Here is a 13,003-nt window from a genome sequence, read left to right on the forward strand (position 1 = left end):
CTTTCCATTTTTCATAAATTATTTCTTCCCTAAATACTACTCCTTCCTTCCTGCTTTTTCCCTGTGCATACTCTCTCCTCCCCCATCACTGCAGGAGCAGGAATTTTCACAGTAAAATGCATTTCTGAAGCAGAGGCATTGATGGGAATTTCTGGGTTTGTGGCAGTGGTTCCGCAGTGCCGTGATCAAGGAGAATGCCATGCCAGAGGGCCTGATGACACTGCTCTTCTCCAACATAGACCCCATCTATGAGTTCCACCGAGGCTTTCTGAAGGAGATTGAACAGAGGCTCTCACTCTGGTAAGCGACCAGGGGAACCTTTTTGTACATCCTCACGTCAAAACCAGACTGCAGTTGGTATTTCTGCATCAATGGAAGCAAGGAGAAATCTTTTATGAAATTAAAGCTATGAAAAAAGTATAAACTGCGTTGCACAAAGGCCATTTTCCAAACTTTGCTTTGTGTATAATATCCTGTAGTGGTATGACTTGTGCACCAGACTGAGGGTTTTGTAATCACAGAGTCATTTAACTTGGAAAACACCTTTAAGATCATAAACTGTTGATATAATCTGATAATGTCTCTCAAGCCTTAGAGAAAAGAAGGAACACAAGATCAAAAACAGGATGCATGTGTTTTTTCCACACCTTCCAGTTAATGAATCTCCAGGTGAAAATCTAGGAAAAATTTTTGTGAATAAGGTGGGAGTTTGGTTCTTGCAATGCAGTTTATTTCACAGATGATGTTTTTAGTATTTTAAACTTTGTATTATTTTCTCCTGACCTGACATGTTATATATTACAGCATAACTCCCTTTCAAAAGGAGGTGAATCAACATAAGCAAAGTATGATCAAAAAAAAATTCACAAAATCAAGTGGGGTCGTGTTAGGACATTTACATGGAGGTCTGAAACATAAAACTCTCAAATAGACTTTCACACAAGTTCCTTTCTAGTCCTTTCTCAGTTTTTTAAGCATGTCTTTATGTTTGCTGTTTTGTGCAGCATCCAAATTTAATGTACCAAGTTTTCAATCTGAACAGTGAAATAGGATATCAAATGCCTAGATATTTTCTTGAAATACAAGGGAAGATGGAGGGAGAAAACAGGAGTTTCTTGACCCCCCATGTGTGTTGCTTTCTTCTTTCCTCCTCAGGGAAGGCAGAAGCAATGCTCACGTGAAAGGGGATTTCCAGCGCATCGGAGACGTCATGCTCAGGAACATGCGCTCTCTGAAGGTAACACAGCGTGCAAGACGTGGAGTTTGGGGATTATTGAGGTCTTCTGTTTTGTTTTGTTTTGTCAGAGATCAGAGCTCAGGGTTAATATTTCCATTAATCACAGAATCCCAGGAGAGTTTGGGTTGGAAGTGGCCTTATAGCCCATCTCATCCCACCCCCTGCCATGGGCAGGGACACCTCCCACTGTCCCAGGTGGCTCCAAGCCCTGTCCAGCCTGGCCTTGGGCACTGCCAGGGATCCAGGGGCAGCCACAGCTTCCCTGGGCACCCTGTGCCAGGGCCTCAGCACCTACTATGGTCTGGTTCTTCAAACGATTAGAAATGCAAAAGAGACCATACGACAAAGTCAGTAGTATAGGCTTTTTAATAGTAAACATCAGAGAGAGAGAGAGGGAAGAGAAAGAAATAGAAAAGAGGAGGGGAAACAGAAAGAGAGGGACAGAGACAGATTAAAGAAAATATCACCACTCTGTGCATGTCCTGCTGGCCTTCTTTGGTGAGTATCCTCCCCAAAATATAGAATCCAAGGGATTAAAGTGTGCTCAGGCCAGGTGGAATGCCCAGGTACCTCCCCTGGAGAGGGGCAAGTCTTACACAGTCTGTTGCAGCAGAATCACTTTGCATCCCCTGCAGTCCTGTGGTTCAAGGCCACAGGAATGAGTCTGGGGAGCACTTTGGGGGGGTCTTTGATGGATCATGACCCCCCTCAGCTGCCTCCCATGTGCATGTCCCATGGATGTGGCCTTCCTGGGGTTGGGGGGTTTTACAACTGGTCCAGTTGCTGTAGGGGAGATGGGTGTTCACTGCCTCTGACCAGATGTTTCACCACTCACCCAAAACTCTCCTCCTCTCTCCTTTGTTTGGGGGTTCTGTGCAAACCTGGCCTATGGCCTCCCCCACCCAAACCAGCCAGGAATGATTTTCTGCTGTGTTTGGCTTTCTTGGGCATGCATTCTTTTCCCTCTGCTTTGTTTATTATCACTAGACCCATGATTACTGAATAATAGTGTTCCCTTTATCTTACCAAGGCATCTCAACTCTCAGTCCAAAGTTCCAGTCAGGCATCTTCAGGGAGGGCTGGGCTTCTGTGGCTGTAGCTTCTTTATACAGTTTGCCATAACAGGCAAAAGGTTCCTAACAATGTTTTAGCCATGAGCTGTCAGATTCTAGTATCTGACACCACCCTCACAGGGAAGGATTTCTTTCCAATATCCCATCTAAACCTTTTCTTTTTCAGTCAGTCTCGAAGTAACTTGCAAAGAGTTATTGTTGAGAAACAATTTTAGAAGAAAACATGGTAAAATAATTACAGGAAGGTTTTGTATCACTGTTGCTTATTTAACCACCTACATTTACCTTGATAAGAGGTGTTTGTTGATTATTGAGCAGAAAACAAAGAAAAGTTATTTATTTCGCTCCCCTATTGAGATCTTCATTCACAAGGTTATTTAATTTAAAAACATACATATATTTTAAAAGCAGAATCATTTCTTCTGAAATGAAGTCAACTTTATTTGGAGCAGAGTGCCTGTGTAGGACACTTATATTAGTGCTGCAGTAGTGGAGTAATTATTTAATTAAAACCAGTGGCTTGAATGGGAGTGCAGGAGTGTGGGACTGCTATTTCCACCACCAGCATTTGGTATTCCCAGCAGGCACGGGCACAATGCCATACAAACACCTATTTTGACCTTGACTGGGAGCTGCCTGCCACTTCCTCTAATGATGAAAGACTGCTCTCCTTTGATCCAAGTCACTTTTTGTCCATTTCCCCAGGAGTTCACCAGTTACCTGCAGAAACACGACGAGGTCCTGACGGAACTGGAGAAAGCAACCAAACGCCTCAAGAAGCTGGAGATGGTTTATAAGGAGTTTGAGCTGCAGAAGGTTTGCTACCTGCCCCTCAACACCTTTCTGCTCAAACCCATCCAGAGGCTGATGCACTACAAGCTGATCCTGGGGAGGCTGTGCAAGCACTACACAGCAGAGCACCGGGACTTCGCCGACTGCCGCAGTGAGTGAGCGCCCAGCCCTGCCCTGCTGCAGCCCCTCCCCAGGCACATCCAAAACCCTGCCTGTGCCCTGGCAAAACGAGAATTACACACTCACAGAATCTCACAATGGTTTGGGTTGAAAGGGAGCTTAAAATTCATCTCATTCCCCTTCCACTATGGGCAGGAGTAATTTTACTAGATCAGGATGCTCAGAGCCCTGTCCAGCCTTGCCTTGGACACTTAGGTTCATTATTTTCAGTTATGTCCACAAATTCAATGTAAGTGCTTCTTTTTGCTGGCATTTCAGGAAGTGGTTTTCTCATGATGGATCCAATACTTCAACCAAAACTGGAAAATTAGTCCTTTTCTTGTCTCCTAGCAGGGAAAGAAAGAGTAGTTATTTTTACAAACTTTTTGTCATTTAGATGTAAAAATGTGACCAAAAAATGCTTGTTTTGCAGCATCAGAAGCGTGTGTAGAAAATTCCATTAATGACAAAGTAATCTTTGGCAGAAATAGTATGGTTTGATTTTTTTCATTTACTTTCAGTTACATGGTAAATACTTTTTGTTTAAGCAAAATCTCAGATACACAATGATCTCCAGAAGCGTAGGAAATGCTGTGAAGTCACTTGCTCTTTTTACCCTTCTCTAAAATACACTTAAATTGGCATTTGGACTGGGTGATCATTATAGGATCCTTCTGTATGAACCATTCTGTTCTAGAATTGGCTATAAATTTCAGGTCTAAATTTCAGATCCAGTTTTGCAGGGTGAAATAGGTGGGCTGGGTTGCTCTGCTCTGTCCCATTGGTGCTGTTCTCCACACAGATGCCCTGAAGGAAGTCACAGAAATGACCTCACAGCTACAGCACAGCCTCATCCGCCTGGAAAACTTCCAGAAGCTCACAGAGCTGCAGCATGACCTGATTGGGATAGACAATCTCACAGCACCCGGCAGGGTAAGTGCCTCTGCTCAGTTTTTAGAGCCTTTGTTGGTTTTGTCTCCAAGGAAGTGCCTTTGAAGCGTGGATTTGCCATCACTGCCCCTCTGGTCTATGTAAAGGCTTCATGTAACTGTCCCTTAGTGAATGCCATGGATGATGGGGTCATCACCTTGGTGATATTCTGAGGAATAGATCAGAAAAGCTCCTGCTTAAGCTCTGGCTGCAGTTTTGTGTTTCCAGTACAGATACTGGGTGTGCTGGGGTGTGGTGCTCTGTGTGTGAGTGGGAGCTGCTGTGTCCTACTGGAAAGGGACTCCCAGCTCTGCTTGTGCCTGCCTGCTGCAAACTCAGAGAGCCCAGGGATGGTGAGAGCCACAGCACTGGGCTGAACTGGTGTGGGTGCCTCTGTATTAGAGGAGTTTGTGCAGGTCCTGCCTGGTTTTTTGTTTCTTTGTTTTTGATAGATGTACTGGGCATAAATACAGGAGCATCGCATGTGCTTTGGGGATGCTATGGCAGTCACTGCAGTGGGATGTAAGTGTGATAGGTGAACTGCTGGTGTCCAACAGGAATTCTGCTCCTTTCCCTTCTCTTCCTTCAGTGATTTAAATGCTGGCTGCAGCAAGGAGCTGATTCATGTCACAAAAAAAAGGGAAGGAAAGTGTCATCGGGCCTCCAAGAAATCTGTTAGTGGCCATTGCTGGGCACCAATCAACATCTGTGTACTCTGGGATGAAAATAAAATTCCCTCAAGTCAGGAAAGATCAAACATTGTTTAACCTTTTCTTTTCCACTGCAGGAGTTTATCCGGGAAGGTTGCTTGTACAAGCTCACTAAGAAGGGCTTACAGCAGCGGATGTTCTTTCTGGTGGGTGTTGCTCCTGACTTTTATAAACCCAAAGTCTTCAAGCTAAAGTTACTGGGGAAGTGTGTTTTCATGTGCTTGTGTTGAAAATCAGCACCTGAGACTGAAAACTCACTCTAAGCAATGTTTTTAGAGGGTGTGGTTGTGGTACTACTCTCTGGTCGACTTGGTTCCTTAATGGCACAGAGTTTTAACAGAATTAAAAAATTTAATTTCCTCTTTTATAAGTAAACAAAAGAGAGTCTGGAAGGGTAGTTGGCCAAACTGACTGTGAAATGGCATTTTTCATGCATCTACAGTGGCCTTTAAACAACAAATTTTTAAGGAGATGTCAAAAAATCCATGGCCCTGCTGCTTTCAGAACACTGATTGTTCTCTTCCTGCCTTTCCAGTTCTCAGATATGTTACTGTACACAAGCAAAGGGGTCACAGGGACAAATCAGTTCAAAATCCATGGACACCTCTCTCTGCATGGCATGTTGGTAAGTGGTTCCATGTTGCACCACAGGGTTAAGGAAATGGCTTTGCCTAAGGCAGGCTGAGGAATTCCTTCAGGCCACAAGGACCAAAGCCACAAACTGCTCCAAGGCAGGTCTCAGCAGCATCTGGACCTTGATGTGTGTCAAACAGAGCTTTCTTTATCTGCAGGTGATGAGTCTGTTCTTCCACATTAGCAAAACAGCTGGAGCACACCCTGTTGCCCATTCATTTTCACAGTGCTGTGTGAGAGGCTGATCTGGAAACAGGGATTTATTTATCCTGGTGTTTTGTCCCCCTGCACACACCTGGGCATGTAACCAATCCTCCTGCCTCCCCACCCCTTTTCTAACAGGATTGTTCTTTCTGTCTTTGGTTTGCAGCTGATAGTGCTCGACCCCCCGGTGAGTAATGAGCCAAATCTGCCCCAACCCTTCCTTTCCCTGCCCTGCTGGAAGTGGTGCTGTGCCCCTGCAGTAGAAACACACCATAGATTTTCATATAGAGCCAAAATAGACTTGAAAGTAGCTGGTATTCATCAAAGAGTTGCTGTTCTGCACTTCCTGCAGCCGGGCTGGGATCCTGTTTGACTCCAGTCCCAGCCAGCACAGGACAGTTTTAGTGTTTATTGGTGACTGAGCACTGATGAGAAAAATACTTTCTTTTCCTGCAGGTGGAGGAGAGTGAGAATGAATGGTCTGTCCCACACTGCTTCACAATCTATTCTGCACAGAAAACCATAGTGGTGGCAGCCAGGTAATCCTAATTTTCCTGTGGCTTTGGTGGATTCCTTCTCCAGAAAGTTACTGTTCAAGTGGTGCAGAGCCAGAGGGGTGTTTCGTGCATCCTCTGGACTTCAAAATTAGCCCAGGACTCTCCACAGCTCCTTTTTCAGTGTTGAATTTTGGGAAGGAGTAATTTATCCTGGGCTGATCCCCAGCGTGGGCAGCAGGAAAGGGATTGGGATTCTGCCCCTCTGCCCTGCTCAGGTGAGACCCCAGCTGCAGAGCTGCCCCAGCCCTGGGCCCAGCACAGGAGGGAGCTGGAGCTGTTACCTGTCAAAAATAAAAATTGCTGCTAGGCTTAGACCACGTGTAGAATTTTCAGTCTAAATTAAAAACTTTCAGAAAAAAAGAGGTGGTTACCAAAACAAATATTGTGTCTCTGTCTAAGGCCAAACCTTCCACTGTTGCATCCCTGTGGATACAGATACACCTTGAAGGCCTGTGAAGGTCTCACCTTGTAGGATCCTGGCCAGGGGGAAGGAATTTTCCTCTTTCTGTGCTGGGTTTTAGTTGCTTGAGATGTCAGGTGCTCTTTAAAAGATGGGCTGTGTTTCAGGCTGCCATTTATCCTTCAAAAAAATCATGGCTCATATCCCCCATCTCCAGAATTCCTCTCCTGACCCCTGCCAGCTGTCTGTTCGTTTTATTTGCTGTAAAGTCCAAGTGTTTAATTTCTAATTTTGTCTTGTTTCAAGGCTTGACTATAGAGGTGGAGGCTGTGTGGGGTCAGTTTCCTCTCTGGAAAGCTCCTGCTTTGGAGAAATTCTGATTTTGGTTTTATTTTTCTAATGGAAGGATACTGTCCCTTGTTTTGGGCAGTGACCTGTGCCTTCAGTTCCCAGGCACAGCTCTGGGCTGGCAGGTGCCCATTCCCACTGCTTCCCTTGCAGTACCCGCCTGGAGATGGGCAAGTGGATGGAAGACCTGAATGTGGCCATTGAAATGGCCAAGAAATCTACAGAGAAATCCGAGATGCTCCTGGAAAACTCCGTCTGCAACCGCTCCAACAGTAAGTGGTGCTCCCTGCCTCCTCGAAAGCAGCAGTTCTCCTGTCCTTTCTGCTTTTCCTTTTGGGAGTTGGATGACATAAATGACATATTTTCATAGTTCATATGATAATGGAGAACTAATTGGGCTTTGGTTTTAATCAAAAGAGATTTGCTTGTCTTCCTAGACTGATGTTCAAGATAGCTTTAAATGCAGCAGAGATGCTCCCATTGCAGAGTTGTTAATTTTATAAGGTCCCTTAGTCACCCTTTACATAGATTTTTCTCAATTTAACTATGTGGTGAGTTTTTTGGTCCAAAATGTAATGTCCCTTGAGGTCAGCTTTTACAGCCCAATATTCCTGTGCCTGTCTGGTGGTGTTATGGCTGTGCTGAAACATGGAGTATTTTTTCTTGGAGACCTCTGTTCTTTTCCTTGACTGAAGATGAAGTGTGGTCATTTTTGTTTGTTGCACACAGCAGTGACTCAAACCACTCAGATTTTATTCTAGTGGAAGGTGTCCCTGCCCTTGGCAGGGGGTTGGAATGATGAGCTTTAAGGTCTCTTCCAGCCCAGACCATCGTTTGATCCTGTGAGTCAGCTGCCCCAGGCAGAACCGAGTAATGAAACCCAGACTGATGTGCTCAGAGCGGTGTAGGAGCTGTGTAACCAGTTCAGCTGGACATACTTCAAACTGGACCATGGCAAGAGAAAACCGCCTTTCTCAGGAATCCCAGCCTCTCTTGCTTTTGCATTGCACAGTTTTCTTAAACCACTACCCAATTCTCCTCCCCCAGGATCCTCTGATGAGGTCTCAGTAGAGCAGGAGTCCGAAGATGACATTCACTCCTCCCGTAGCTCCTTGGACAGGCAGAGCCAGCACCGTGCCAACACCACGGTGCACGTGTGCTGGTACCGCAACACCAGCGTCTCCATGGCCGACCACAGCGCGGCCGTCGAGGTACCGAGGGCAGCCCGGCCCCGCTCCGTCCCTCCTGCCCTGGCCACACCTCCCTGTCGGCCTTGGCAGAGGTTCTGTGCCCAGGGAGAGCGTGGGCCACCCGCACCTCTGCATGCTGTCCCCTCTCTGGCTGTCTGTGTGTCCGCTCTCCGTGCAGCAGGGCTTTGCTTCGGCAGCGGGACCAAAGCAGGGAAGGTTTAAAGGAAACCAGGATGTGCTGGGGCTGAATTGCTCCTTTGGGTGTCACTCTGCTTTGCTGGAGGACTGAGCATCCCCTGTGCTGGGCACTGCTGGTGCGCCTCAAATCCTGGGGTCAGTTTTGGGACCCTCATGGCAAGAAGGACCTTGAGGGGTTGGAGTGTGTCCAGGGAATGACAGTGGAGCTGGGGAAGGGTCTGGAGCACCAGGAGCAGCTGGGGGGGCTCAGCCTGGGGAAAAGGAGGTTCAGGAGGGACCTTCTGGCTCTGCATAACTGCTGACAGGAGGGGGCAGCCAGGTGGGAGTTAGGCTCTGCTTCCAGGAAACAGGGACAGGACAAGAGGGAGTGACCTCAAGCTGCACAGTGGAGATTCAGGCTGGGAATCAGGAGGAACTTCTTCACAAAAAGCATTGGAACAGGCTGCCCAGGGCAGTGGTGGGGTCACTATCCCCAGAAATGTTCCGAGAATGTGAGGATGTGGCACCTTGCCAAATTGTTCAGTGGGACTTGGTCAAAGGTTGGACTTGATGATCTTGGAGGTCTTTTCCAGCCTTAGTGATTCTATGATTATAATGGTTCCCTCTCCATGATATTTTCCTTTAGAGACTGACTATGCTGTACCGAGTTAGCTGCTGTACTGCACCCAGAATTAAGGAGAAGGAGTTCAGCTGGAATTCTCTGCCCTTCCCTCACTGGCAGGACTGAATAGCCAAGTGTCTTTTCATGGCAGCATCATTTTATGCTGGGCAGAGATGTTTATTATGTGCCACTGAGGTGTCCAAGGCCAGATTGGATGGGAGTCTGAGCAACCTGGTCTAGTGGAAGGGGTCCCTGCCCATGGCAGGGCTTGGAACCAGATGAACTCTAAGGTCCTTTCCAACCCAAACCTTTTTGGAATTCTATGAGCCACTGGTACCTGCAGTCTCGCTGTTCCTCACAGTTCAAGGCAGCACTGGTGCCAGATGTGGGCACTGAATCCTGCAGATTTTGAGGCTGATCAGCTCAGCACTCCTTACACTGCTTGCACCAACTCTATGGTTTTACTTTAGGCAGCAGTTTGGCAGGATAAGACACCTGCCTGGAGGCTGGCGTGCTTGGATGAAGTGGGAAGGACCTAAATAACATGGACAGAAAAAGGAGGTCACTAACCTGACAAAAGCAATGGGGCAGGGAGCTGCAGCATGTGTCTGTGCCTGCCTGTCCTGCTCTGCTTTTGAGGCTCTTGTTTTAGTGGAGTTAAAAGTTTGGGCACTGGAGCTCCTGTGTTTTTCTGATAGAGAGACCGTGTGATCAGCTTGGGAAGGGAAGTGCTGTAGGTGTGACCTGGGCTTGAGGTACAGACACTGGGCACTTGAGCTGGCTGCTGTTGCAGGGGACAGGCCTTTCCCTGCTGGCACCTTGGGAAAGACAGTTCACAGCTCTGTGCATGGATAGCAAACCCACCCTGCTACAGGTTCTGGGATGGAATGTGTGAGTTCCTGCACTCGCTCTCTCTCTGATCTGTTCCATGTTCTAACACCGTCATTTTTTTTCACAATCCATTTTCCTTTGACAGCCAACTTTCTTGCATCACTCCTCTCACCCTAACATTCTCTTTTTCTCTTTCTCTCCCCCTTTCTCTGCTCAGTTTTCTGCTCTCTTGCTGTTTCTCCAGAGCTTCCTCCTCGCTATTTGCTGGGCCAGGCCCAACGGCCCAACACAATCACCCATGTTTGTTGGTACCGGAACCAGAGCCTATCCCTGTCTGATTACTTGTGCATGATCCAGGTAAAGATGCCTCTCACATTTTGTGCTGGTGGGGAGAAGCCATGGGATGCCCAGGAAAATGTCCTGCTTCCTTGCTCACGTGAGGATCCTCGTCCTCAAAAGCAGACGTGTACCATTGCCTTGTTAAGGCAGGATTTCCTCCTGTTTAGGCCTCAAAAAATGGTTCTCTCTGTAAATCTGCCACATATGCTGTCTTTTTCTCAAATTACAAAATTCCTGTGCTGCCATTCCATGCCAGAGGTTTCCCTGTCCTGCTGGCTGACTCCAAGGCAGTGGTGTTCCCCTCCCTGCAGCCCCTTCCACGCCGGCTTTGCTTCGTGTAGCTGCCACGTGTTGTTTATCTCCCAGCTCTGCAGTCCTCTGTTTCCTCTCCTGCTTTATTTCCCTTCTCACACAGTGTGTGCCACTGGGTTTTCTGCATGTCAGAAAGGGTGGCTGAAGGGGAGGGACCCTGGTGGCTGTCACCATGCCTGGGAGGGAGCGAGGGCAGGAGCAGCACTGGGCTGCAGCAGGATGGCAGCCTGTGATTTCATGGCAGTTCTCTTTTCCCTCTGTGCCAGAACCAGCTCTCTGGGTATTTGCTGAGGAAGTTCAAGAACAGCAATGGCTGGCAGAAACTGTGGGTCGTCTTCACCAACTTCTGCTTGTTCTTCTACAAGACACACCAGGTGGGCAGGTGGAGGTGAGGGTGATGGTCAGGGTGTGGGGGGACCTGGGGATCCTTGGCTTTCAGCTCCAGGGGCCAAGCTCTGCTGTTTGAGGGAGAGTTACAAGAGAAAAAGGAGGTGGTTCGTAATGCAGCTGGTCTCGGACAGGCTGTGGGCACTTCTTGTGGGACTTAATCAGAATTTCCAGTTCTGATGGGACTGAACTTCTGTGGGTGAGGGGGAAATGTCTCCTCATGCAGTGGCTGAGGGATGTAGGGACACAGCAGCCTTTGGCCCTTCTTTGCCCGCTTCTCTCTGTGCTGGGCTTCAGCTCAGTCTGACAGGCTCCACGGATTTTTCTGCTCATGGTGCATCCAGCACCTGCATGGTGCAGTGAAATTTTTTTATCTTATTAACCAAATAAACTGTGTTAACCCAGTAATTGGGTTATTCTGGCTTCTTGCCTTGAGGTCACATTTCTTTTGTGAGGGTTACATCACTTTTTTTGGTCAGATCTCTGCTTTAAGTTCCATAGAAAGGGTGCGGAGAAGGAGGAGGGAGCCCAGGAGGCAGCGTTGGGCAGAGGAGCAGAAGCAAATAACCATAAAAAAATGAAAGGAGTTGGGGGAAGGTTTAATTATAAACTATTGGTGGCCTTGCAGAAGAGTTCTCCTGTTGTCTCCTGAACAAGAGTGCACAGCCCTCCCCTGTGGCACACAGGCTGCATGGCAGGGGTGCCTGGCACTCAGGGCTGGGCTCTTGGGCTCTTGCAGGATGATTATCCCCTGGCCAGCCTCCCCCTGCTCGGCTACACCGTCAGCTGCCCTGTGGAGGCAGATGGCATTCAGAAGGATTATGTCTTCAAGCTGCAGTTCAAGTCCCACGTGTATTTCTTCAGGGCTGAGAGCAAATACACCTTTGAGAGGTAATTTTCTCTTTCCTCTGTCTTGGTTTATAACCTGCTCTTAACTCAGTGGTTGGATATTCATCCTCTCTTATAGTGATCAGGGTACCCCTGCCATAGGGAATGATTGGCATCTGACTCCATTATTCAGAATGCTGAACAATTCCTTTATTAAAATGATATTATAATGAACATATTATACTATACTATATTAAATAGATACTATACTATACTATACTAAATTACATACTAAAGAAAACTCGTGACTGTCTCCCAACAGTCAGGACACAGCTTTGAGTGATTGGTTAGTTAATGTAAACAACCATCACCAGAATCCAATTACCAAATTCCTTCAGGTAAACAATCTTCCTAACGCATTCCACATGTGCAAAAACAACAGGAGCAGCAAGTAGAGATAAGAATTGTTTTCTTCTCTCTGTGCTTCTCCAGGAAAAATCCTGTGAGAGAGAATTATCTCTCTCTGTTCAGAGAATGTGAATGTGTCTTTCTCCCTAGTCACTAGATCACTCCTGAGTGATCTCCCAGTGCATTCTCAGCAATAACATTCCCTTCTTCTCCCCACCAATGATATTTGGAGATCCCTCCTCTGACAGAACCCTCCTCTGTGGGAGAGCTGGGGATACACCTGGACCTGTGAGCTGTGCTTTGTGCCAGGAGTCTGGGGCTTCCTTGGAGCCAGGGAGGAATGTGGGAGGGGAAGGGCTGTGGGGTGCTCAGCTCCTCCAGCTCTTTGGGAGTTGGATTCCAGGTTCTGAAGAGTTTTTTGGTTTTTATCTAGCATCTCTGGGAGCAGAAGTTACAACACGAGGCTGAGAGCAAAAAGTGCAGGGCTCCCTTTCACTTGTCTGCTTTCTCTGTGATACATTTTATTATTATTCTCTGTAATTACAATTAATTGCTCTTAGGGGCTTCCACAGAGAGTCCAAACTGTGTGAAATGCATCATGTACAAAACTTTGCTATGTTGAGAACCCTTGCACTGGGTCCTGCCATGCAGGGTCGTATTGGTTGTTTTGGAATGTGGTTTTACTGAGGTGTCACATGTCCCCCTTCCTTGGGAGATGTCACACACTTGTGAACAGCTGAGGTATCAGCTACCTGAGCCATCAGTTGTGCTCTTTAATGCACTGGGCTCATGTAGGGATTTCAGGGGTAAAATGTGTTCCCAGTGGATTTATCTTGTTTTTTTTTTCTCTGTTGCTTTGCTTTCTT

The 13,003-nt window shown here is 47.1% G+C and overlaps 1 protein-coding gene across 2 annotated transcripts in view; it reads left to right on the top strand.

Moving 5' to 3' along the window:
• FARP2 (FERM, ARH/RhoGEF and pleckstrin domain protein 2) overlaps positions 1-13,003 on the top strand; it is a 67,880-nt gene that overhangs the window by 52,810 nt on the left and 2,067 nt on the right. Inside the window, exons 15-25 of one of the 2 annotated variants that reach the window (XM_041486986.1) lie at positions 167-300; positions 1,156-1,237; positions 3,016-3,253; positions 4,064-4,194; positions 4,979-5,047; positions 5,437-5,526; positions 6,195-6,277; positions 7,197-7,315; positions 8,091-8,254; positions 10,781-10,888; positions 11,641-11,792. In XM_041486986.1, the coding sequence (XP_041342920.1) occupies positions 167-300; positions 1,156-1,237; positions 3,016-3,253; positions 4,064-4,194; positions 4,979-5,047; positions 5,437-5,526; positions 6,195-6,277; positions 7,197-7,315; positions 8,091-8,254; positions 10,781-10,888; positions 11,641-11,792 (1,370 nt within the window). Of the gene's footprint in view, positions 1-166; positions 301-1,155; positions 1,238-3,015; positions 3,254-4,063; positions 4,195-4,978; positions 5,048-5,436; positions 5,527-6,194; positions 6,278-7,196; positions 7,316-8,090; positions 8,255-10,107; positions 10,221-10,780; positions 10,889-11,640; positions 11,793-13,003 lie in introns of those variants that run through there. The other variant, XM_041486987.1, reaches the window with a different exon arrangement.

Source organism: Pyrgilauda ruficollis, unplaced genomic scaffold (assembly GCF_017590135.1).
Source record: "Pyrgilauda ruficollis isolate IOZ18807 unplaced genomic scaffold, ASM1759013v1 scaffold79, whole genome shotgun sequence".
In the NCBI taxonomy this organism is placed as follows: domain Eukaryota; kingdom Metazoa; phylum Chordata; class Aves; order Passeriformes; family Passeridae; genus Pyrgilauda; species Pyrgilauda ruficollis.